The 27282-nt window shown below is 37.9% G+C and overlaps 1 protein-coding gene across 3 annotated transcripts in view; it reads right to left on the reverse strand.

Annotated features, from left to right (window-relative positions):
- The window catches only part of ESR2 (estrogen receptor 2), a 50954-nt gene extending 24491 nt beyond the window's left edge, over nt 1–26463 (reverse strand). The window contains exons 1-4 of one of the 3 annotated variants that reach the window (XM_040559670.1): nt 26397–26463; nt 11224–11693; nt 4815–4990; nt 1881–1997 (exon numbers count right to left, since the gene is read on the reverse strand). In XM_040559670.1, coding sequence (XP_040415604.1) covers nt 1881–1997; nt 4815–4990; nt 11224–11693; nt 26397–26417 — 784 coding nt within the window. In that variant the 5' untranslated portion in view covers nt 26418–26463. Of the gene's footprint in view, nt 1–1880; nt 1998–4814; nt 4991–11223; nt 11694–14720; nt 14766–21868; nt 22137–26396 lie in introns of those variants that run through there. The other 2 variants (XM_040559672.1, XM_040559671.1) reach the window with 2 other exon arrangements.
- Between the last annotated feature and the right edge of the window lie 819 nt (nt 26464–27282).

Raw genomic sequence — 27282 nt, forward strand, 5'->3', positions numbered from 1 at the left:
TACCTTAGCATCTATGAAGCCTAATCACAAACCAGGACTTCCTGGACAATAAGAATAAAAGGATTAATTTAAGGAAAGCATTGTGGAGAACCATCTTATAATATTATAGTAGAATCAATCTTTTCAAAAGCTCTCCAAATCCAATGCTGAATCATGATAGAAAACACTCTCAGAGAGACTTACGCATTGAGTAAAATTCTCAGTCATAAAGATGAACAAATGATACCAACATTACTCAGAAATTAAAGCTTCAAAAGGCATCTTCTTTGCAAGAGTATGGCTTTCCTTTCTGGAGGCCAGACAGCAAAGGTAGCTAAGAACTTATTAATGAAAAACAATGACAAAGCTAAGATGCATCATCGCTGCAGAAGATAGGAACTTCATTTAGAAAGACCTAGCTGACTTGAGCAACAGAAACTAAACGTGCTTCAGGAGTACAAAAGTAATACAAGGAACAATTGAAATTGTTGCTCTAAGCTGGGAGTTATCATCTAGAAATGAACAAGGAGGCTGCAATCGTAACAACTCATTGAATGATTATGAACTGTCAGCAAGATGCAACCAATGAAAAGGCAAACAGGATCCTGGGCTGCATGCAGAGAAGACCTCCTGCAGGAACAGATAAGTTTTAATGCTATTACAGTGAGGAGAGTTCACAGGAATATCTTCCATGATTCTGGTCACCCAAGTGCAAAATGGATTATTCCAAACTAGAGCATATTGAGGGACAAGCTACCCTAACTTCCAAAAATCTGTCTACTGTCCTATTTTACAAGAAGAGGAAATTGCTTGGTTTATTTAGCATAATAAAAGAAGGTTGTGAGGGGATATGACTGTAGTCCATAAATACAACTAGAGCATTAACAATAAAGAAAAGAGCCTCTAAGCTACAAGACATCGTTGCCACAAAAATAAATGGGCATTAACCATCCAGCAATAAATGCAGACTGGTATTCACAAGAATATTCTTAATGAAAGAAATAATATTCTGCAAACAGACTTCAGATCAAAGCAGTGGAAGAGTGAAAACACTGTCTAGCCTTGAAATAGAAATAGGTATCTGCATTAAATGGGTCGAAATAAGATGCATGCCTGCAAATCACCAAGGACCAGACACAGTGACCTTGTCCTTTCCACTCTAGTTTTTCTATGTAATGTTTTCCCAGCCTATTTCTGATATGTACACTGGGGAAACTATAAGAAGCAACAATAGCTTGTTCTTTATAAGACATGTAGTCAAGCTGCAGAACTCCTTGCTATGGGATGTTGTAGGTGCTAGGACTTTTCAGGACTAAAAGCGGGACACTGTACAAATTACTATTTGATTTTTCCATTGAGGCCTATTAAATGAAAGAAACCTCTTCTGTCCTCAAAGTTTTCAGCAGTAGCTTCACTTAGCTGTTAGTCTCACTTACTCTTCCCTAGGCATTCACGCTGTCACCACTGGAGGCAGGACACTGGGCTAATTTACTACTGTTCTGATGCAGTGCTGCTGTTCTCTCATTACATTCAAACAGAGAACACAGTACAGGCTCATCTACCCCATATTATAAGGGATTTCAGTTGAGGCTCAAGCAGCAGTAGTACTTGGTTTCCCATTCTGCAGATGCAAATAAACTGCGTTCACATAGCTCTGCAGAGGAGCTATGGTTTACCTGCATTTAACCTACTCCCTGCTCCTTCCCATAGGTTTTCTTCTGAAAATAAAACTCTTTTTCTGCTTTAAGAATCAGTGCATTCCTACATATAAAACCAGCTTAAACCTTGCTCTAATTGCCTTGTCGTGCCTTCATAGGATTCCGATGGGGAGCTGTACAGAATTGGCTGAAGGAAAAGAGAAGTTAAAACCCAGTCAAGAAACACTGACACAAAAAACTCACCGCATTTCATCATTCCCACTTCATAGCATTTCCGTAGCCGGCATGCCTGGCAGCTTTTGCGCCTGTTTTTGTCTATTGTGCATTGATTGGTAGCTGGGCAGATGTAATCATTATGTCCTGCAGCAGAGTACAAGAGAGAAAATGTAACATCTCCATCAATCTCTATTGGCCATTTCCCATATCAGAATCTTCTTGATTTTAAGCATCCCAACTTTGTCTTATACACATATCTAAGCTCCATTAATTTAAATTATGCAAATATGTATTTATGCTATACTGAAGATGTTAATCTGTGTCCTCAAAAGTAACCAGACAATGTAGATCAGCATTTACTGGTGACTGCTAGATAACCAAACATCCTCTAATACTAACTCATTTTTGAAAATGGGACATATGCTCTTGTAGATGTTAACTCTCAATCTCCAACTTCTTACTGTATTTTGAGATTCTACAGGTGGCAGATAGAAGATTTTTTCCTCTGCACAGTTGAAAATAGCAGTGTATACAGTCTCAGTCCTGCAAGATTTAAGGAAACTACAGCTCTATTTACTGAGCTCTCTCTCTCTGACATGGTGAGTTCCAGGAATGAGGAAGCCTTTGGAGAACTGACCCTAACTAAAGTTAATTAAAAAAGAAAAAAGAAGAAGAAAAAAAAAAGATAAAAAGGCAGCCCAAGGTAGAAAGGCTAACATAAATTAATGCATACTGTATAATACAAAATAAAGCAGAAGCTATAACTGGACAAGTTTTTGCCTGATTTGCATCAGTTTCCAATACAGACTTTTTGTTGCCTTCCCTTTCTCTCTCACTTCACCCCACATCTCCCGCGCCCTCCCCTTTACATTGTTGTATTTCATTAACCAATAATCAGGTCCAAAAGTTTATTAATATAAACTAAATTCAACTATGATCTTGGTCTAAATACAATCAAATCACCTACTACCAAATAATGGAAGTCTCTCTTGCAGTAGTTACCAAAGAATGCAAATAATATTCAATCATTTACATTTTGTAATCTTTTTTTCTCTCAAGTTGCTTTTCAAAGTTATTTTTTCAAACATTAAGAATAGACCAGGCAAAGATAGAGCAGTCTAGAAGTATGTTTTTTTTTGTTTGTTTTGGTTTTGCCTTGATTCATGAGCAAGTCCAATAGTTCATGTCCCCAAGCATAATTATTTAACTGAAACATTGTGACTATTTCCTTGCAAAATTAAAATAATATTAGCCTTGAATTTTTGAACTGACAGAGTTTTAAAAAGAAGAGATCAGGTTACAGTTTGTCCTATTTCCTACTGGCAGATAAGACTGAAAAACAAATTACTGTTTGTCACTCTTCACACAACATGGGGGGAAAGGAGGAAGAGGCTCTCTGTTGCACTATAATCCAAGCACACAAAAGTATAAAAGGGTTTTAAACTCCTGTGGCCTTGGGATAATTTTGTTTGCAGGCAGATGTTCAGAGATGTGGGACCAATATGCTATGCTACAAACTTAGACAAGCAGAGGAGACCACACACATTTGTCCAATCATATCATTTAATACTAATTCTGGGCCCACCATAGCCCAATTGTTAAATGCTGGGCTGTGGTAAGCCCAGAAGTTTTTGATTTTTATAAGCAACATCCTTCATAACAACAGTTGCAACTGAATGCTTGATAGTGCTTTATGCCAAGAACTTGCTTTCATTTATTTGAATTACAAACAAATGTTACCTGACAGGGTACATTAAGGTGTATAAAAAGCCACAGTGGGTAACTTTTTCATGGCCAAAGCACATGTGAGCAACACAAGGGCAGGCAAATAATTTTCCTGACAAAAAACACTTTGAGATCAAATTCAGTATTCATTTGTGATGAACTGGAGACAAAGTTCTCTTCAATTATGTTAAAAATCAGAAGAACTTGCAACAGTTCATAGAAATTGTTATTCACCCAAGCAGAACTTGCACAATAAGTTGACAAGGAAAACAAGGTTTGAATTAAGTTTGATTCTAATGGTGACACCAATTCTGCCACATTGAACCAAAAAAGCCCACCTCAAGATTTCTGAAGGCCTTGTGCAGAAGAGGAAGGGAACATTACAGACCAAATAAGGACAGAAGTTTGTGTTAGCATCTGCAGTTAGTATCCAATGTCAATCTAATTAAGTTTCCCACCAAGAGGTCCCAGATGAGGCCAAAGAACATAATAAACGGGGCCAGGGTTAAAGAGCTAGAGTGATTCAAATCTGCAGTGTGGTGCATAAGTCATTGCCTGTAGGCTGTGATAACAACCATGGAGAACTACATCTATTTCATCCTGCAACCACTCAGCAAATCTGAATTAAATAAAAAATATTTGAGAATTTAAACACTGAAGTCATGACCTTAGATAGAGAGATCTATCAGAGTAAGAAATACTGCATCGTAGGCCTTAGGAGCAGGATGAGTGAAAAATAATAATCAGGTTCGTACCTAGTATTTACTACACATTTTTATATCCTACATACTGTGTACATATTATATGCTGTGACAACAGCTCCAGGCAATATACTCTTGTCAGGAATAGTTCCTTGCAAGCAAAGTCTTCAGACAATTACCTACTCTGTGTCTGTTGCAAGAAATTCACGATTACTGTGTCTGCTTTGGGACACAAACTGCAATCAGATTCACAGGTGTGCAGTGCCATCCCCATAGAGGCCTTTGCTGCAGGGCTCTCCCATGCCATGTATTCCACCTCTTCTCTAAAGAAATCATTTGTTTGTTCTGTAACATTTCCAGATCTTGATCACATAAGAACCAAAAGATAAAGCAGTCAAATCACATGTTGTTCTATTTTCTATATGCAACCATGCACAAGGATTTTAGATTAACTCACTACTAGATCAACCACTGCAGTCTCTCATCATATGAAACAATTTATCTGAGCAAAATTATCAAAAGCTGATTTACCTACCTTGAATACTTCTTTTAAAGAATGCTTTGCAGCCTTCACATGACCAGACTCCGTAGTGATATCCTGAAGCATAGTCACTGCAGACCGCACAGAAGTGGGCATCTCTTTTTGAACCAGGATTATTTGCAATTGGGCTTGTACAGTCATTGCCATTAGTTTTTCTTTTTAATGTCTCTCTGATAGAGAAGAAAAACATGTTATAAAAGAGTAAAAAATAAATCTAGCTCTGTCATAACTACATAAATCTAGCAAAGGGTTTCATTATTTTTCACATGAAATGTGAATCTGAGTCTACAACATCAATTCATAACATAAAACAAAGTTTTCTGTTCAAGGTGACCACCCACATTGATCACCCTAACAATGGAAATGCTAAGTAAAAGAAAGTCCGAATACAAGAATGATGGAGAAACAACATCAATAAAAATGTTTTCTCCACTTAAGTTAATAAGATGCCTGCATTTCTGAAGTGCTGCAAATAGTTCCAGCTCATTGGAACTATTCTTAGCAACTGGATTAAAATTAGAATGGGACAATAACATGAAATAACAGCCAATTCCTGACACCAAGATCCTGTAAACAAACAGCAAGAGGAAAGGAAATAAGATTGTCAGTAAACCAGGTTTTAGGCATAGGAAACACATCCATTGTATACTTTCTGGACCTTGTTTTCTTGGTGGTTTTAGCATGTCTTACCTTCTTGGTCAATACAGATTCTAGCTAGAGAGAAAATACTGTCATGTGCAAACTCTCAGCAGCAGTCTGATGAAAGGGAAGCTGTAGAGTGAACTTAACGGTACACACTTAAGCTCAGAGGCACAAACTAGGAATTGCAGAGTTCTACTGCCTTCCAGCAGTATTAAAGAGAAGAAACTTCAGTTTGAATAAGACAGCAGGTGGCACAATCTGTGACTTGTGAAGAATACGCTCCAGAGCAGAAGAAACCTGTTCACCAACGAGAGCAAGTTTAAACAGAACAGCAGAAATATGTTGAAAGTGTTGTTGAAGAGGCTTTAACTAACATGTTGAAAGTAGACTTTGTGCCGGTTTCATGACAGGAGGTAAGAATAAACACACCCACATGCCAATGAAAAATCATTGAGTTTACAAGTATTTGAGGAGAACATGCCACAATTTTCTAGTAGAAGAGTCAGAAAGGAAAAAAGGTGCTTCTCAGCAAATTCCAAAACAGGAAAGTTACAGTATTTATTGAAGAAACAAGTTACTGCAAGCTTCTTTAAACAACAGTAATAATAATCTTTTTTAAACGTTCATTTATTCAGATGTTACAGGAAATAATGGTGTTTAGATGTTTAATGACCCTGGTCTCTGGTTACATACACAGTTAATGAATTTCTCAATCACTAAATATTTGCACTTCTGCCACACTAGGAAGCCCAATGTGGAGAAACTCTCCCCTAGAATAAAGGAGCTGTATCACACATACCTAAGGTGCTGCTAAAGCAAAGAGGAAAACATATTGCTATTCCTTTCCATTTCCCTGTATTTGGAAGAAAAAGTAATTTGGCATTTCACTTTAGCAGCAGAGATATATTTTTAAGCTGTACTTGGGAATCAAGATCCAATTGTGAGAATCAGAAGAGAATCTGTATCAGCTGGAGAGCATCTCAGTGACTGACTGATATGCTGTAGCAAACTATGTTTATTGCCCTTGTTAAAGAGCAGAGATGCTATGGATGAAAATACAGAAAAAAGTACACACTGTAACATCTCACCAAGGAGCGCCGCTTGTTACCTTCCAGTCATTGTGAGTGTTTCATTCTCTAGAAAGAAGCATCAGCCACCCCGCATACATGCAAGCTACGTGACTTCCACAGGCTGTGGCAAACAGCTTGCACGCAGAGCAGCAGTCTGGAACAAATCCCTCCCGCAGGCTCAACGAGCATGAAATCTGCTCACCGGCAATAGCTGTGGCAGTGCAGCAGGAGGTTCAAAACCAATCATTTTGTTATTGCTGTCTTTAAGGACAACAGAGCTAGGAAATAGTCGAGAGCCTTAAGGTACATATTCATTTCCCTGAGGACTTCGTGATGGGGCAGCTTATCCATACAAACGACGAAACAGAACAGGTAGCCTCACACATGGTTAGAGGCCGCTTCCCATCGCTTGTGTGGCTGGTGTACTCAAGCATGCTCAGCAGATGATTAAGCTGCCAGGTCCTCCACTAAAACTGGCCATAGCTGGCTGTGTGCCCACAAAACTCCTACACAAAAGGATGCAGGAAAAAGGAAGATGTACCCTGGCTGCTCTCTATTTATGATCATGATTTCTATATAGAGATATTATGTTTCCCTAAAGAGAACTAAGATTTTTTTTCGGAAGGTAACAAGTCAGCGATTTCCTACTAGTCATCAACAGTGACAAGATGATTACCCTAAAGGCGAAAGAATCAGCAGAACTATTTAGGTTATTCAATATCTATCACATCTCTTAATTCCTTCTAGCTTCCACAAAATCATGGAATATCCCAAGTTGCAAGTGACCCAAAAGGATCTCCAAGGCCTGAGCTCTGTCACAGCATGTGTTTGATGCATATGCTACACCTGGAAAATTTGAGCCTAAATTCAACTTTTTATTAAAAATTAAGAACTGTGGCAATTAGCCAGATTTACTCATAGCATTTGTTGTGTGCCATGCTTTTTTTAAAACCTAAACTATTTTGCTTTATAAAGAGAGGGAGGAAAAGAAAAATCAAAAACAAAAGACACCTAGAAAAACAACAACAACAAAAAAGCAAAAAATTGTGAAGTTAAAAATTAACAGGCCAGATTTTATCATTTCTTAATAGGCTTCCCTCCTACAGGCCACTGGCTCATTCACTGCCTGGAGATGATTCAATCCCATATGAACATAAGCCGTACAATGACAAAGGCTGTATCCGAGACTGTTGCTTCCTGTGCTCATACTCTTGCCCTGTTTAGCATGCTGGAAGTCCAAGGAGAGTCTTGTAGTTACTGAGTTTTCCTCCAAGGAGTTTAAACCTCTTCCTTTCTCTTCCAGAACATGTAGAAGATGTTGGGTAAAAGTCAGCTGCAGAATACTTGTCAATCCTTATCTTCCTCAGTTTCTAGAGACTCCCTCCACCATAACATCTGGAGGTGTTAATATCACAAAACTGTCAATATTTATATCTCCAGAGCACAGGTTCTGCTCCAAACACTGATTAATATGACGAAAATTGTGCCATAGGTATCTGAAGATTAAGGGACATATTATTGCTTAATCTCTAACTCCTTCATCATAAAATTGAAATGCCAATCCATCACTTCAGAGAGTTTTCAAGATACTTTTGAGTGCTCTACAGAAGTAACACAATTTTTAAAAAATAGCATAGGAGGATAAAACAAATAATTATAGCTTCAGAGCAGAGTTTAAACAATGCATAAATAAAATATTAGTGCACAGTGAACAAGGCAAATGTAGTTACTAAATAATTTGTAATCAAGCAAGCATTGCTGGCCTGCACAAACCTTTACTTACATGTTCTTTCTGCAATTAGTCAGAAGTACAAGGAAAATAGTAGAAGGGAGGAACAAATTAAGTTCCAGAAGAATCAGTCTGGCACCTTCATTAAAGTTTCCTAACACTTTTTGAAAAGAAATATATCTGTCCATTTTAAAATCAAACCTTTTTTTTCTTTAATTAAAAACCTTTTAGTTAGGGCATGAAGGCAGAAATCAGTCTCAGACTCCCTGCCAGATTACTCCTAAATATCATATAATTACACTGTCACATTCCTTTTCTCTTTGTTTCATTTTAACATAAGTGGAGTGTTTGGATATACCAATTCTGCACCAACAAAATGTATGACACTATTTCTATTATCTTCACTAGCTATAGGACATACAATAGAAAGAAACAGTCTGCATCACTAAATTCCCGTCATTTGCTGAAGAAACAAACAAACAAACAAAAAAAAAGGAGCTCTAAAGATTCATGTCTATTTTTACATGGAATAACAGTTCATTTTTGTTGAACTACTGTTGTAGAAAAGGACCACGCTGAATAACATTTAGCAAAGTTAAATAAAAATTCTTCTGTTTTCATATAATGAACTTATTTTCAGGGAACAGGAATGCACAGAATTCAAGTTTCTTATTTCAAGCTGATCTACAGGAAGGTCCAAATGACACAATGATCAGCTGTAGCAAAGTGGACTACATTAGTTTAGCTAATGCTAATGGAAGTTTACACCCAGGGAAAATAAACTCCTCTCACAGTGAGACTTTTGCTTTATTTTTAAAGGTAAAATAAACTGTATAACAGACCTAACTATGTGGTAATGTTTTCTTATTCATCATTCAAACACCCTCCCCCCCTCCCCTTTTTCTTGAACTACAACACTGTTTAGAATTACTTACACTTTGCAGCATTAGTCTCTCCCTTCCCCCAGAGCTATTCCTTTAAATTTCAATCCCAAGAACTCTTCCTTCAAGGTATAAAGATGTAGTGTCACAGTCATTGTTCCCATGGCAATAAATACAATGTTCATGACATTAGTTTAAGACCTCACCAAAGGATAAAAAGAAAATACATCTTTATTTCAGGCCAGATATCCACAAGAAGGGAACTACAGCTCTTGTCTTTTGTGTTTGCATGTCAAATTAAACAATTTTTTTTGTTTGTTTTACAACTCCTGTAGACAGAGGGGGGTTACAATGCATCATACTGAGACAAATGGACCACTGAAAAGGTCCAGATAGCAAGAAATTCTTATATTATTATATATTTATATTATAAATATATATATAAATATATATATTTATATTATAAATTATTATATTATATTATTATAAAGAATTATAATATTTACTTGCTGCTGAAAGACGAAGACCATACATAAAATTAGACTCCAAATTTCATTGATTTCTCCCCTTTAAATAAAGTCATCATCATCAGCTACAGGAGCAATAGTCCATAGAATCTGTACAAAAGGCATAAGACTTAGTTACCTGAACACCAGGGTGACAGGCTTGGCTTCCCTTCTGCCTATGTAGAGAGCATGCTGCAGAGCACCAGATGCAGAACTCTTGCTGTTGGGTTGTTCCAGTTGCTGTCCCACCATCGGGACAGCTTAGAACACTATCCTACAGCAGCTTTCCCAGACCTGTCTGTTTTGAAACATTAACCGAAGTGGGAAGAGTTCAGTTGTTAGCCCTATTTATTGGACACCTGCTCAGGGAATCCTTTTGTATACTGGTGCTATTCAAATAGCCTCTCCCAATCCACACACCTACACCCGAAGCAAGTTTGCACTCCAGAACTGCCTGTTACTCTGCTGACTCCAACGGCAGACTATTCAAGTAGCCATGCTGCAGATTTTTGCAGTCCATGAGTCTGAAGCAGACTTAGATCTCACGCCTCAGCCCTGCGCAGACAACATAGGGCCCACCCATTGCAGAAGGAATGTGGGTAGTAGCAAAAATAATGCAAGTCCTTTATTAGTAATTGAACTAGATTTTTTGCCAGGACGCACTGGTTTTCATACTGACAATCACTGCTGAAGTTAAATGAGGAGCCCTGTGAATAAACATGCAATTGGTAGAACAGGAACAGCACCTGTGATGCCTCGTGTTTTCATCCATAAAACAGCTGTTGTGAATGTGAATGGAGTAATTTTATCAGCTGATGATGTACAGATATCTTATGGTTTGTAACATCAGTGAATGTGCAGCATGGGAAGACTTTTTGCAAATGGTTTTACTGCTGAAAAATTTAGCCTGTGAAGCTACTGTTCATATTGCCTTTATACAAAGTCAGTTCAAAAGAGCAACAACAAAAAGTCAGGCTTTTTCAGTAACAACACTCTTCCGAACATGATGTATGCTATGGCATGACTGTCAATATTAAAAAAAAAAAAAAAAAGACAAACTTTCCTTTAAATTCTAAGTTCATGAAAACCTTTATAACTATTCAATGCAGAAAAAAAAAATCCTGGTAAAATGGAAATCAAATGGAAATCAAACAACTTTTATGAGAAGGAAAATAGAATAAACCTTTATTTATTTCACCCAGAGGACTTAATCTGCCAGAGCAAAATTCATTTTTATTAAAAGTAGTACCCAGCAGCCTTCAACTTTTGTTTACACACAGCAATACCTACATTGAAGGCATTTACAGTACTTTATGTCACTGCATAGTTTTCTAAAGAGCCATTGGAAAAAAATCCTATTTCAGAAGTTATATTAAAAAAAAATAGCAAAGTAAGAGGACTGATTTGATGTTTGGTAGAGGTTTTTTGGTTTTGCTTTGTTTTTCAGACAGATCAACACATAGAAGTCAAATATTAGAAAAAAAAAAAAGAGAGAGAGAGAGAGAGAGACTTAACAGAATTAAAGAAGCTGTAAATAATAGTTAGCAAAGTTTTAAACAAGTGAGTGTTACTCACCTGGTCACAGGTAGCACTGGCTCCACTGGTCTTGCTTCGCACCACGGGCTCTTGGGTTGCTCCGCGTAGAGAAGCGATGACTGACAGTGCAGTGTCAGGGGGGAGAGATGGCCAGGAGCAGACCATAACACATTTGGGCTTGACGTTTGCCTCACAGATGCACTCTCTGGATCACCAAAGTTGCTGGTAATGTTGTAATTAATCATAGCAGGACTGCAGAACGCCATTGCAGAATATTCATGTCTGTTTTCCACGTAAGACGAAGGAATATAGATCGGACTTTGTTCTGCTGTCAGTGTGGACTGATTACAGCTGTAGGGAACTGGAGAGCTGATACCAGCGGGCGAGTTTTTAATTTCTGTTTTATTACATCCAATATCCTGAAGTGGCAGCAACTGAGAAAAGTCCTTGTGAGAAGATGCACAGAGGGACATTTTGAAGCAAGACTGAAGTTTGTTTAAATATTCATCCTAAGATGTTAAGGTACAAAAAAAGTTGAATTAAAAAGAAAGAAAGTTTTGTCTTAAGTCTTTTCTTGTAAAAGCAAAAGGGGAATTACTAAAATAGAAAATATAAACATATACTGTGAAAACAGTTTACATACCAAATACACTTAAACACGCAGTGTTCAAATTTACTACCTTTAAGAAGCAGAAAACTTTCTAGAACTTCCTTAAAAATAAAGGCTAAGACACTTATTGAGTACAAATTCCATTTCAAAATAACAACACAAAAAAAAATATCATTTGAAATCTGAAACAAAGATGCTGGTGACAACTTGGATCCTAACCAACTTGCTATGACCAAGGTAAAGCCGTTCTATGTTAGAGGCAAAATTACCCCATGGTGCATAACTGTGGAGTAAGCGCCATGAGAAATCAATTATCTTCATAAAAACTCACCACCTCCTGCTCCCACTGTGAGTGTACTACTTCAGCCTTCCCTTTATTAACACAAGTGTGTAACAGCAGATATTTTGAACACACACATACACACACACACACTTTACCTTCCAAAACCAGAACTCCACTGCACATCCCTCTCCACAGAGGAGGAAGACAGGAAGGATGTCAGTAAGCAATGCAACTTTGTCACTGAGAGGTACTTGGATACAGCACCTCTGAACAGAGCCACTATGAAATTGAAGCCACAAAATGCAGATATTTCTGAAGCTGACAACACAGAACTCAAGCAATTCAACAAGGTCAGGAAGTATTATAGTTTCCTGGCATTCTCTATCCCCTTTGCGACTACTCTCCATCCTTCCTCCTACCTGAATCAGCAATCAAGAGACCTTAATTTGCCCACAGTAATTATTTTCTGCCCAATTTAGGTATATCCATATTATTGGAGGTAGGAGGGGGAAAAAAGGAGGAAAAAAAAAAAAAAAGTCCACCAAACCATCCTCCTAAGACATGACCCCTGTCCTGAAACCATTACTTTTATAGTAGTATTTTACAGTTTTTCATTCTTCACTATGGGCTTCATGTGCAATTCATTCCACCTTTGAAGACAGACATATAGCCCTCTTATAGCATGAAATACATAACAATTTTGTTTCCAAAATAGCAAGTTTCAGCCCCCAGAACCAATGGATAGTTTAGGGTCCTTCTCACTTTGCGCTCTGATGATCAAATTGAAGATATAACTAGAAAGAATGAGGAACTCATTCAAATCATCTCGGGCACTTCAGACCCAGCTGCTGTTTTTTCCTTTGTGGGAAACAGGAAAATGAGTTATCTCAGCAGTGGTTTATGTCCAGCAGTTGTTGCACTGGAACTCTGATGCAGACAAAGCAGGAGAACATGACCTCACTTCTCACACAATCTACATGCCTTATTTGCCCTAGCCAGTTGCTTCACAGTCTCCCTTAAGGAAAAATAAAAACAAAGTATTATTCAATTTTCATTGCAAAAAGCACTGAATATCCCAATGCTCTTTCACTATCATTTTAGGGGGCAGGTAGCCCAAATAATTTTCAAACAGAAAATGACGAAACTAAAAAATTATTTATTTTTATCTATTTTATTTATTTGACTGTTTTCAGCTGTTACTGTGAACGGGCCCAGCGAGCACACTGAATTCAAAATGTGTTTCAAGCTTGGGTGTAGGTAAAGCTGTATACTTTTGGGGAACTCAGAGGCTGCACATACTCAAGGTGTGCATGGACACTCTGCAGGAGCACCTGGAATGTTTTCACCAGCCCTGTCCAGCAGGAACTGACTGCACTGCGTCCCCCTACTCCCCTTCAAAGGCCACACAACGCAGAGTAACCCCAAACCCTTCTGAAAGAAGGACTTGAGAGGCTTTACCACCACATCTCTGTTATAATCAGCTAGAGACATTCTGCTAAGATACTGTTAATACCTTTGGCAGCAGGCAACTTGCTGTGTAGTTTCCCTGAGTCATTTAGAAAATACGTCTGAACACTGTATAAACAGAGCGAGTACAGAGCTGGTACTACATACTTTTATGAATTGAAATCAGCTGAGCTTTAAATCACGTTTTTCTAGAGAGGCAATCCACTAGAGGGGTACAGAAGATAACTGTCCATTTAGCAGGAGGTTATGTTCTTTCCAAAGGACAACACACAATATTTAGAAATATACAGAGAACTTATGAATAGCAGCAGTGAAGTTTTAGAGGGAGGAGTCCATACAAGCATGAGAAGTCAGTACAGCCTTCCTCAAAAACAGACTGCTCATGACTTATTTACAAGAGAAGGAACTCTGGGTTCCAGAAGGTTAAAGACAACTGTACTCATGGTCTTCAACAGACTGCAATATAGTGAAAAACAACGGCATTGGCTTAAGATAATTAACTTGGTTAGCAGAAATAGTTTAACCACAGTAGACTATGGATCTACATGGGATCGTGCCACTCACAGTTCCTTATACCCTGAAAATTTATAGTGGGAAGCCCAGACCCTCACAAATAAAGTAAAGCTGCAGAAATTATCCAGGATTGCTCAGAAAGTCCTGAAATCTGACTGCTGGACTGTGGAGTTCTACTTCTTAACGAAGAACTACAGATTTAGGTAACCAGAGTTAAGATTTAAGGCTACAGAAAACAAACTCCACTGACCTCAATACCTCAGAAAGAAGCATGACCACATTTGAGCTGAGGATTACAATAAGGAGATGGCTAATAAATTTGTTCCATCCTGGTATAACATACTCCTACTGTAAACACCATTCATTAAACTGAAACGAACTCCTCCATAACTCCTGAACTCCTGTCCCAACTTTTCCTCCTCTGAAGAAGAAAGGTTTTAAAAGCAAGACTCAGCTATATGTTATTTAGATCTAACCCGTCAGCACTGCACTAGATCTGTACCAGACACAAACAAAACAGGTATCTGTTATTTAAATACAGTCTTGTAGGGCGACTGCAAGTGTTTCAATCCACTTAAGTCAGTTTAGCTTAGCAAGATACTGAACAAATGAAATGCCATTAAATAAATACTCAAGAAATCAGGCAGAATGGTTGACACTTACCATTCACAAATCTAGTACACTAAGCACAGGGTTCACATCTGGCATAAGAGAATACAGTTCCATTGGCTCCAGCACACAGAGGATGACACCACTATCCACGAGGACGTAGGAACAAAAAAAATGTAATGTCAATGATTTCCACAAAAGAAAAAAAAAAAAGAAAAAAGAAAAAAAAAAACTTTTCCAGTCTTTAAACAGCTCTACATATTTAACTCAATGTATCTTGACAGTCACCATGCAACAAATGCCAGATCAAGCACAAGAATGCTGGTTTAGATGTCGTAGTCAAACAGATACATGGGTAAATAATTAAGCCATCTGACCGATTTGAACAAACTCAAATGGGTATATGTACGCTCAAATGTTGTTTATTGTACATTACCTATATCAAATATCTTTTTTAAAAGCCTTTTATGAAGTAACTAATTTGACTTTTTTAGCATTAGAAAGAGGAAAAAATAGGTAGAGAGGGCAGGCTGCCATGGTTTAGAGCCTGCTTGGAAACAATACAATAGCTTTTCCTAGAAAAACGCAACAGTCTGCAAGAAAACAGTAGAGCAATGGATGTTCTCAGGCACTATCCCATCAACGTAAACAACATGCTTAGAATTTTCTAGGCAAGTCACATATTTTGAGCAAAATTTTTTTGTCATAGAGAATTAAGGTGACCTTTTTCTCTGCCAGGTTTAAATTAAAGCATAATCATTCTTCCTTCTGTTTTAATAGAGGTGACTCAGCAAACATGCATTCCACCACCCCACAGCTTAAGCCCCTCACTCACCTTGCAAAGCTTTCTATTAATATTCTGCCAAGTTAAACTTTGTGCATCTCACCACAACAAAAACCAAAGCATTTTCTCAAAAACCGATCGTTAAAGGAAAGTCATTGCTGATGCATAAAAAGGCACTTGTGCTTCAAGTTTTGTGGAGAACTTATTACTCATTAAACACAGCAGTGCCAGATACTGCCAACAGAAGGCATACAAGTAAACAAGTTTATTATTACCTGAGATGCACTAGATGCAACAAGTAGGAGACAGGAAAGCAAAAGGAAAATAAAGCTGTCTTTCCAGACCTCAGATGTCATATCCATTCCTGCAAAATTAACAGCCTGTTTCCAATGAGATCAAGACCTTCTCTGAAGAAAATATTGCAGATTAAATGCATAGGGGCAATAACACGTTGAAACACTTAAGCAAATTGAGCACCCTCTGCCTTGTCTTAGACTTTGTGTTAATGGGAACATTGAAAACTTCTAGGTTACTCTAAACATTCATAAATATTTCAGGGATCTGATGCATGACTTACACAAGAGTCACCAAGGGAACTAGGCTTGTTCCACCAGAGGAGCGCAAGGCTGAAGAAGGGTTTAATTGCAGTCTTCTACTACCTGAAGTACAAATACAAAGACAGACTTTTCAGAAGTGTGCAAACCAGGACAAGAGATTACAGTTAAAAATCAGTGCAAGGGAAATTCCAGTAGGACATAAGAAAAAAGTCTCCATAATGAGAATTGTTAAGAACATGAACAGGATACCCGGGAAGGCTGTGAAATCTCCATCTTCAGAGATACCAAAAAGCTTGGCTGAAAAAGGCTCTGGGCAACCTGACCTCACTTGGAGAAGGATACTGGATTAGTTGCTCTCCAGATGTCTCTTCCTACCTGAATTTTTTTATGACTATGTTCCTCCACTACTGGAGGCATTCATAGAAGAGGAAATTCCATTATACCTGTGCTGGAAAGAGTGAAGCATGACAAAAGATAATTATGCAGTACACTGGCCACCTTGTCAACTTTGTTCAAGAAGTGAAGAGTTATGGGTCCTGTTCAAGGATAACCACCATATAACACTTCATGTTACATGCAAAGAGCTGTCATATATACTGGAATGGAATTGGATCACTAGCAGGTATGTATATAACAGGAAATATTTTCAGATCTTGATTCAAACTGAGATTAAGGTTTACTGCAGTAGTTTTAGCCTTTCATTTTATAGGCCCTTAAAACATTATCAGACCTCAGAACAGACTTAAGATTTCTATGACTTGCATTTCTTCAGTACATTTCATAAGCTTAGAAACCTACAGACCAGAAATAGAAAGCCACTGTCCAGTTCAAGAATACAAATGCAAACAGAGATTTCAGCTCCTTTACTCTCCATGTCATTACTTGAAAGTACAGCGTGGACACTCAAATACATATTGCATCAAAAAGAATATTTGAATTTCAGTGGCAAAATTCTAACATGCTTCATTACAAAAGCAGTATCCATTAAAACCATTACACAAGTAGCAATTACAAGGATTAATCCAAGGATTTTGTAATCACACTTCAGCCTACAGCAGTATCATGGCAAAAGCCACTACACAGAACATTACGCCTGTCCGATAAGAACAATATTATTCAAAGAAAGCATATCCTTCTGATGTCAGGAAGGGCAGGAGAAAGCAGTACAGGCTTGCCTGTACCTGGGACTCGTGTTTCCATTGAGCTGGGATGAACATCTGTATCCAGTATCACTGAAGCACACTTTGGGAGGGTGTCTCAGCACACGCTAATTAACTTAGTCAATTCTTATGAAGTTAATTCCGAGCAGTTAATTGATGGTTTGATGATCAGATCATAGCTCTGTGCAGAAAGCTGGGAATATACCAGTTGCTTGGGTCCATGAGGAATTGCTTTCTTCAACCACCATTTCTCCCTTGATGAGAATGTCCTAGAACTAGCACAAAGGAGCCTTCCTCCACCCCACAGTTTTTTAGTCATTACAAAAGCCTGTGGTGAGGGACATCTTTAATTTGTATGACTCTGCTGAGAAACAGAGCGCCAAGCTCAATCATCTGCCATCAAAAAGTGCAAATATATATGGAGAAATAGCCTCATTTTGTCCAGTAGGGCTTTTACAAAACTCAGCAGGTTACTGAATAACCGTCTCTTAGTTATTGGCACGGTGTAGACATGAGCTGGCACAGGGGCTGTGATTCCTTGACTTCAGTCAAGTTCTTTTTGTTTACTCTTATAACAATTCCACGTCTCCCAGCATCAGTCTCTATCTTGACACTTAAATAAATAAATCAGGAACAGAAAATACCACCGCATTTATCCCCTGTTCCCACAGCAGTTCCCCCCAGGCCGGTCTGTGAGGATATACAGCAGGCAGACACAGAACAATGCCAGCAGCAATGCACTCATGTCAGACAGAAATTTAGGAGAGGAAAAGGAGGGGAAAAAAAAGTCAATATGTGAAGAAAAACAAGCAAATCAGGCAGTAGGAATACAGCAGGAATTGATGCTTCCTATTCTCTTAGGGAGAGACACTGCCTGTCTCACTTTCTGAGGAAAGTATAGATGAGAGACTCCCTGGCAGCAGCTGTCCATCACCAGGCATAAAAACCTGTGATGAGATTAAGAGCCCCTTGGCCAGCAGACAAAAGAGTAAGGTCATAGCTGCCCCTAAAACCCAGAACCCTGGCAATCTACAGGCAACAAGATTAGGTAGGTGGGTAGACAAATACGTCATATACCCAAATAACGTGAACCGATTTAGCTCTGCAGAAGACACTGTAACACCTGAGGGTCTGACCCTCCATAGCTCCAAAACATGGGGTGGGGGTTCAGTTTGGCATGTATGCCAGTGAGTGGAGGATTTAATTTCTCCTGGGTGAGCAGACGTGATGCGCTGGCTGTTCTCTTGAGCATGCCATGCCTCAGGCTCCACAAACAACCTCTTGCTTTACAAGGCCAAGAAAGAACAGTGATAGCCATAGCTGCCTGAGGCCTTAGAAAACCCTCCTTGTAAACCTGCTGCCAGGGAGCCATTTTTCAGATCTAGGTGACCAGAAGAGTAGAGAAAAAGCAGCAGACTTTTTCCTGCCAGGCTAATGTGGAATGCCCCATAATCCACTTTCTCCTACCCCAAATAAAAACACTTCTTACTGTGATTTTTTCTACACATTACTATGCAAATTACTTATGCTGTAAGACTAACATACATAACAGAAGAGTCTGTTTCACTATTGTGTCTGCCCAAGAAAAATGTGCCACATGCAAGATGCTTTTTCCATCACTGGCAGGCAGGCAGCCACTGAAGCTCTGAAGTTGCACTTTGCTTTGGGAGACACTGAGAGACTTGTTTCATTTGCATTACTATTACAGCAAGGAGTGTCCAGTTTGCATCTTGCTCTACTCAGTATGCAAACAAAATAGTTCATAAATAAACTCAGTTGCCTTAGATTGTACTGTACAAACTTTTGTCTTTTTAGTCATAAAACAAATAAACGACTGTTTCTGTAATCGGACAGAAATGAAATCTGTGTAAGAATACATGTGAAAAATAGTACAGTTTTAGCTTTTTTTTCTGGTTTTAGCTATAGCTCAATATTGTTTCTGCACTGGAATTCATGTAAAATAGTAGTTCAGTTGTATTGATTTTGCTATGGACCTTCACATTAACAGAAGATACAAAACTAAACATTTTTGTACCTGCAATTTTATTCTTTCTTTAAAAAAAAAGAAAAAAGAAAAAAAAGAAAAAAGTTATCGCAACATAGTTATTTAATACCCAATTTTACTGGCTTTAAAGACTTACAACTGCCTGAGAAATTGGCAGTTATGCCATAACTTTTCTTCACTAATTTATTGAAATAGCACAGAAATCAAGATGTTTATTCTTGACTTTGCAAGCTGTGACACACTGTTCTAATGCTGCATGGAATCCCAAATCAGGTATCTTTAGCATTATCCACAGGTAACAAAAGGTTTTGTATATATTTTAGTTCTTCAAAGGGAAAAAAAATGTTCAAATTTGTCTCATAATTGAACTGGACATGAAAAAATGCCTTTTACTGGTCTGTGGTTAAAATCCTGGCTCAGCTGAGTTAGTCAATTTTGTTGTTTATTCACACAGGTGGACATTTGTCCAACATATTAATCAAGACAAAACTTGAATGCCTTCCTAGTCTTGTTAAAATGAAATCTGAAAAATCACCCTGGGATTTCTGTTCTCTGAGCTTCATATTTCCTGTCTCTGGAGGAATGGACCAACAAACTCTTCCATGTGAATATTTCCTGCTGCTAGCAAAAGCATGATGCAGATAACTGAAGAAAAGCACAATAACAATGTGGTTTTAAATTCTATTCATCTCCCTGGATCACCATGCTTTTTCACCATACATCCTACTTGTACCTTCAAGTCAATATTCTAGAACCAGAACTAAAACTCAGTGTATTTGAAAAGAGAATATAGTAATATGGCTTGATAGTGTTTTTAATTAATACCCTTTAATCCACTCATTATCACAGCATCATCATAAAAACTCAGTGTCTGACTCTTACTGAAGGCAATTCTGCAACTGCAGTATTTTTAGACTGTCTCTAAAACTATGGCAATTTTCTTCCTGTGACATTTTAGGTTTATCAGGTTACCAACAAACAAATTCACTGGGATAAAAAAATAATTTTTCTGGTTCTACTTTCTCCAGCAATACTTGAAGCTCAGATAAGCTAACCGGTTCTCATAAGTTACAGCATTTCGGAAATTAACAGTAAAGAAGCATCAGTTTTAGCCCATCCCTTCAGGTCTAAGATTTTTATTGTTATTTTTCCTTTAAAAGTCCAAGGAAGCTGAACTGTTCACTTACACAGCTACCAGTCTGAGAATAGAGACACTAGAGCTGTCTTCCTCTAACACTGTGTTACAGTCACTGTGTTTGCAATGTGTAAGTTACATCTTTTTTAAAAAAGAAATAGGAAAGTTAAGAAAGGAAAGAAAAAAAAATAGGATAAGGGACAGAGGGGTGATTCTATGTTTAAATTTTGTTTACAAACTTATAAAGAAATTTTGATAAAGTTATGAAATAGCAAATAGAAGTTCTAAAGCTTTAAATTAGAAATCAAAAATGTATTTGTTGTTTCAGTAAAGGCACTGTACTTCTGTCTTAGATTTCTTCCCTTCTTGGAGAAGCAACAGATGAGCAAGGAATTTCAAGGATACGGATGAGGAAATAAATAGCTGCTAATTCCCAGCACGTCAGAATCAAATGCTAAATGACTTTATGTTCAAAAGGGTCTCCTCATGCAACTTGTAAACATATCAATACTTTCACTGTATATAAAAGATATGGTGCATCATTCCCCATATGACAAAACTGAACCTTTTCCCCAAAAGGTATAGGACATTTACCAGCCACTCCAAGTTCTAAATTACATTATTTGCTGTATATCTCATTTCCCCTCCAGTTTGAAATGTATTTCATCCAGCAAAACTTCACTTTTATATGTTCGAGATAAAGTAACCAGACCCCATTCCTGTCATTGCTAGACAAAAATCTTTACTAGTATTCAGGCAGTGGTTCTGATGGATTTGATTAAGATGTATGCATATGCTGTCCCACCTTAACTTATTGTCAAATACCATATATATACATACATATATATATATATATATGTATTAGCATTTCCAAAAACAAACTTAAGGAAAAGATTTGTAACTGCTTGTTTAATTAGGAAGATGCTTTTCAAAACTGAATTTTCTTCTAAAAGGTTGGAAACTTACATCAGTGACTTTAACATGGGAAAACTATCTAGATAGACACAACCGTTGTAAGAACAAAACCTAAGACATTCATCAGTGTGATGCCTGGAATCTAAAGAGCCTGATTCAAAGTCCAGTCAAGTCAATGAGGAAACTTCTAATAACTCCAATTTGCTTTGGATCAGGCCCTAAAAATACTATGATGCTAAGAACTGGCTTTTACCATTTATTAGCATATTCATCTGTGCAGTTTTTCTAGAACCTTAAAACAGAAATAACCACTAATAAATGTTCAAAAACATTCCTTCTGCTTTTAGTGCAGCAATTCTATGCTAATTATCTTCTTAAGCCAAGGTACTAAGATACAGCAAACTTCTACAATTTTCTTTGCATCCTTAAAAGAATTTTAAAACACAAACCTGTTGAAAGATCATTTAATCTGCATAAACTGTTAGACTTTAAGAACAAATGTGTTCTGAACTAAACAAAAACTCTTAATATTCTAGCTACCCCCATTTCACTTATAAAGTTTATTGTTCATAAATCCAGTGCCTATCAATTGCAGAGCTTTGGCAACATTGAAAATAATAAATATTTCATTCAATATAGCACGTACCTGATTGACACTGAATAGGGTTTCTGCTCTTTATAAATGTTCTGACAGCATTACATGTCAGCAAGGTTTTCACATAGCAATTCTGGATTTGTTTTCCTTCTTTCCTTTATCTCAGATTCTAAAGCAGCTGTGCTCACCACCACTTAGTCATCAGATCTCAAATATGAATCTTTTCAAAGCAATGTGATGCCAGCTCATCAGTGCAAGATTACACAGATACTATCAGTGTTTCCTTTCCCTGTGAAGGCAAGACCTAAACAGAAGTTCCTCCTCCTCCTTTCTGACATAACAAGCTTCTGAATTTGTCGTTCACTGCAGTTAAAGCTCTTATATTACTGAACCATTTTATAAGCCAACCATTCCCATATTTAGCACAGAAATATGAATGATGATTAACTAACCAGCAATTCTGAAAGCAAAGACTGACATTTAAAAAACCTAAATCAAACTTTTTTTTTTTTTTATTGAAAGCTTTGTCACAGGAAAACCTTAAATATAACTAACATTCACTCTGAACCAGCAACATATTCATCCTAGACATTTTGGACAACATCATTAATAAATTACTTTGGTAATGTTTTTTAAACACCAGATGCATGCATACACTTTTTTGTTGTTTTTATTTTTATTTTTTAAATGTAACTACACTCTTTTTCATACAAACCAAATTAACTAGCAGTCATATAAAGTGCTGTCTTTATTTTATCAACTTAACATTTATTTACAAAAAGGAAAATAAATTTGAAGACACACAGTAAGGTCCAGTTCTCAATTATACATTGGGATTGCTTTCAAAATGCTTGATTAGTTGCACAGCATTAACCTTATCTACTCTAGGGAAGCTGATGTGCTTGTAAATTTGTTTGGATAAGGCATCATGTTATTCTTGCATTTTAGATCCAAAAAATACCTCCAAGTCTACATGACCTTCTGAATCTTTCATCTGAATTGGGAGGTTTGACTATTGTCAACCCATGCAGATGAAATAGTCCTGACACCTTTGCTATCAACAGCTTCCCTGCAAACTCAGCCAGGACCAAGCCTAGGCAGTATTACTCTCCACTCAGTCAGCCTTTCCCATAATTACTTCATGCTAATGCAGTTTTTCTCAGCATTAGATTTGCCTTTCTACCTTGTTTCTATGTCCTTTTCCTTGAGCCTCCCCATCTCCTCTCGTTACTATTTTGCAGGTCCAAACACAGCTGGTTTTAATCTGAAATTCCCTTTGTTTTTAACTGATAAAGTATTTTGCAAGCTACAGGGGATTCAAATCCCTACTGCCAGCTCTTTTTAATTATTCTTATATAGCTTCAAACCAGTGTCTATGCAATCCTACTTGTCCCTGTGGTAGCCCTTAAATGCTGTTTAAGGATAGGATCGTGTTCCCTATCATCCTCAATACTAATGGCATAGGAATCTAAAGGTTTACTGCTACGTACTACAGAAGTACAGTTCAGTTATTTATTCCCCTCAGGCCCTGGCACAGCCCCTAAACTACCCACACCAGGCCCTGATCCAGCAAGTCTCTTTACTTTAAATATTGGTCCTTGCCAAAGCTCCCCTCTATTTTTAGTAACTACCCTTTCGCCTCTTTCGCGGGACATCAGAGATTCTACTGCTAAAGGGCCCTTACTTCCCCTGAAGGGATAACAAAAACTTTAAAAACCAGGGAGCACAGAGCGTACAGTACTCATTGCACCTCCAGGGTTCAGGCAGCCATCAGCAGAAGTTGTATACAAAGGACATCAGTGGGCTCAAGATTATCTACATGGCTGCCTTCTCCCCAGGAATTCAACTACTAAAACAGACCACTGCTTTTCTTTGGGTAAGCCTACAAGAAACCACAGCAGTCCCTGTCATCGGTCACCTTAGTGCACACTGGGTTCTGTACAAAACCATTCTGTATTCGCCTACAGTAACTTCAAGATGTGTTAGCAGCCATATCTAAGAATTAATGTACATGTTCTCTCTAGCCAAACATACATTTAGAGGGAAAAGGAGAACAAGGCATGCACATGCCAAACATTAGGAGCATCTTCAGGTAGTTACTTGCGAACTGTATTTCTGTTCTCTGTTCAGATCTCTCAGTTGGGAGCCACATCTATTCTGGGTAATAAAAGCAAAAACCTTCAATCAAGGCAAATTAAGATTTTATTAACAATGTTATGTGTTAGATAACCAGATGCAATAAAGATTTGCTAGGTGAATGATCAGGAACAAGTTGTCATTAGGCAGTAGAAAAAGAAAAAAGTAAAGTCTCCTTCTCTCTATGTATATAGAGTATATTAATGTTTCCTAAAACAATATAAAATTAGAAGGTCTTTAATTAATGTATTTATTGGTAGATTTGGAGGGGGGGAGATAATGGGAGGGGCAGTGTCAAGACAGGAGTTTCTGTGCATAGGAAGAGATGATTAGACACTGAGCTACAACAGTTTGCAACTGGAGCAGCACCTGTCTACCAGACATGTGGAGCAACTCTGAGGAGCCTTGAGACAGTACACAAGGCAAAAATAATCCAAATAAGATGTAGCTCAGCATGGTATGCTCCCCTGTGTTTACAAGTGCGTGAAGAAGAATACATTAATGTCAATATATTCAAATGCAGTTCCCTTAGTCAAAGGTGATGTAGCGAATAAAATGGGTAAATTTACCTGCTTGACAACCCAGGCCTATCATTGATGACTGGATAAATTCTGTATTGTCCCAGATACAAGGAGTTACATACATCATTATCACCCTAAAATAATTCAACGCTGAGCAACTGCTGGGACCATAGAAGGACTTACCATGGCAATTGGGCTTGCCTTTGCCTGCAAACTCCCCCAGTAAAGCACCAACCTTTCTTCTCAGCATTCCTACTATATTTAGCACCCCAGGTCTTTCAGTCACAACTTGGCTTCCTAGCAAATTCACATGATATAAGCAATTTAAAGTGGTTTGACTTGAGGATTCACCTAACAAAGAATCTTTTCACCGCCGCCCACAAGTTTTAAAGCTGTTATAGTAAAAGGATAACACTAAAGGAGGAGTGAAGAAAAATGGACAGAACAGAGCTGCAGAAGGAATCTTTTTTGGACAATGTTCATTAGTGGTTACATTTTCTCGCATGCCTATTATTGCATTACTGTGGCGATTTCCTTAAGGACACCAGTTGATAGCAGTGAAAAAAGGCTACACATCTTCATTATGGTATCTCGCATACCCGTACAAAGAAGTAAACTATAATGAAAAGAAGGATGCAATATTGAAATTTGCAGAAATAATCATCATAATTATGCCTAGAAGAATTTGAAGGAAACTTCAAAAAGGCAAAAGGTTATATTCTCCTCATCACCTGTGAGCATCCAGTGGGTGAATGCCTTACTTTGTTACCATGGCTTCCACCCCAGTACCATACACTTAATTCCCTAAATATTCTGAAAGAAAAGAGAAATTGTTATCACAAGAGAAGGTTTATTTCTACTCCACACAGAAAAACTTCCTTGAAGAATTAATTTGTTACTACCTCTAGAAACACCAGCTTTACATACAGCCATCGGGTTCACAGCACCTCCAAATCCTATAAAAACTGGAGCCACAATACTAGATCTTGAGGTTCCTGGTTTCAAGCTGACCAGGGACATGCCTGGATACTGAGAGGCTGCGTACAAGGGCTTTCCCCGTACTATCACAGCTCAAACTCCTTTCTGCTCTCATTTAGGTCTTTCCATATACAGTGCCCAGCCATGACTTACGATCTTAAAGTGTATTCCTGTACCTTAGAGGCCTGGGCCTTGAGTATGCTCAGTAGAACATGTCTGTTAGGACTTGTCCTGAAGTGGGAATTAAGTTATTCTAAATAAATACCAGATTTATTCTGAGATCCTAGCTTCCTTGCTGATGCTATAGAGGAGGCAATTCTGCTCCCCCAAAACCAAGAACAGACCTTGTTTCCCCAGCCTTTCCACTTCCAAAGAGAACATACAAAAGATAGTCTTTAGAGATGCTAGAAACCATATCCTTTCCATAACATGATCTCTTTCTTGCCTGTATACAACCAAGGAGAGATCACGAGAGGATTTTGTTATTTAAAGTCTGGGAGATAAAAGTCCATTTCCCTTTCTGCATTTTCAACCCTTACTATTAGCAATTCCTCTTCATTTAACCTAGCTCCAGGTTGGATGAGGTTTTGAGCAACATGGTCTAGTGGAAGGTGCCCCAGCACATGGCAGGGGATTGGAATTAGATGATCTTTAAGGTCCCTTCCAACCCAAACTATTTTGTGATTCTATGATTTATTATACTAGACAAATTCAGGAAAAAAAAAAAAAAAAAGAAGACTTTCAGTCTTATAGTGTAGGATCCCTTGAAGAAGGGTAGCTTTCCATGACGCCACACAGAATCAGCAAAGAAATTTAATTACCTTTAGGTAGATGATATTAAGTGAGAACCATGCAATTACAGAAGATGATAACTGCTTTGAAGGACATGACCAATGTCATACACCTGTTTATTAGATCAACTCACCCTAATGAATGATCATTACCTTCTTTTTTGCTGATTTCATGAGAAAATAGGCAACGGGGAAAAAAAGAATAGTTGGGCAAGATAGAAAAAGGCCTACTAGCTCAAAGTAACCACTAATGAAGTAGCTTTGGTATGAGGATGAAATGTAATTGGTCACACCTACTGCTCTTCAATAGTTTTTCAACAAACATCAAGAGCAGCTGTCCTTAATTCAGAGTCTTTTTTACAATGCAACTAATACACTCAAGCAAACTGAAATATACTTTCTTTTCTCAGCAGACAACCTGAATCTAACTAGAAAAGCAAAGTTCAAGATGCAGAAGATTCTGCCAGTGGGAGAACAAGAGAAGAGGGAGAGTTACAAAGCCAGCTGAAGTGGCTGAAAGATTTCCAAAGTATTTACAGCAATTGAAGCAACTGAGGTTTATTCTTTGATCAATACAGACACTTAAAAACAACTTGCCCTTTAAGGAGTCTGTTTAAAAAGAAATAAAACCACCACAACACCACAGTATGAAAAGAGAAGCAAGAGTTTTCAGCAACATTGCCACAAAGAAGCAGATACAAAAGGCAGTGACTCTTCCCAAGGATCTTTTTAATTCATTGTTTTCAGAATCAGACTTCATTTTGCAGCAAGTTTTAGTTCAACATCCCCTTTAGAAATAATCAGTCTTCAATGGCAGCAGCTCCTGGCTGAGGTCAGATTGGGTCATCTTCACTTGTCTGACAGCTCGCTGCCATCACCAACAGCAGAGTCTCTCCCTTGCTTTCTTAAGACCTCATGGTCCCTCCCTGTTCCTTGTGCTAGTCGTGGAGCTCACCAGATCCAGCGTAAGTCACTTCAACTTGGGAACTTCACAGAAAGCTATCCCAGCAAAAGGAAAGGGAGGGAGAGAGGGAAACTT

Source organism: Cygnus olor, chromosome 5 (assembly GCF_009769625.2).
Source record: "Cygnus olor isolate bCygOlo1 chromosome 5, bCygOlo1.pri.v2, whole genome shotgun sequence".
Taxonomy (NCBI): domain Eukaryota; kingdom Metazoa; phylum Chordata; class Aves; order Anseriformes; family Anatidae; genus Cygnus; species Cygnus olor.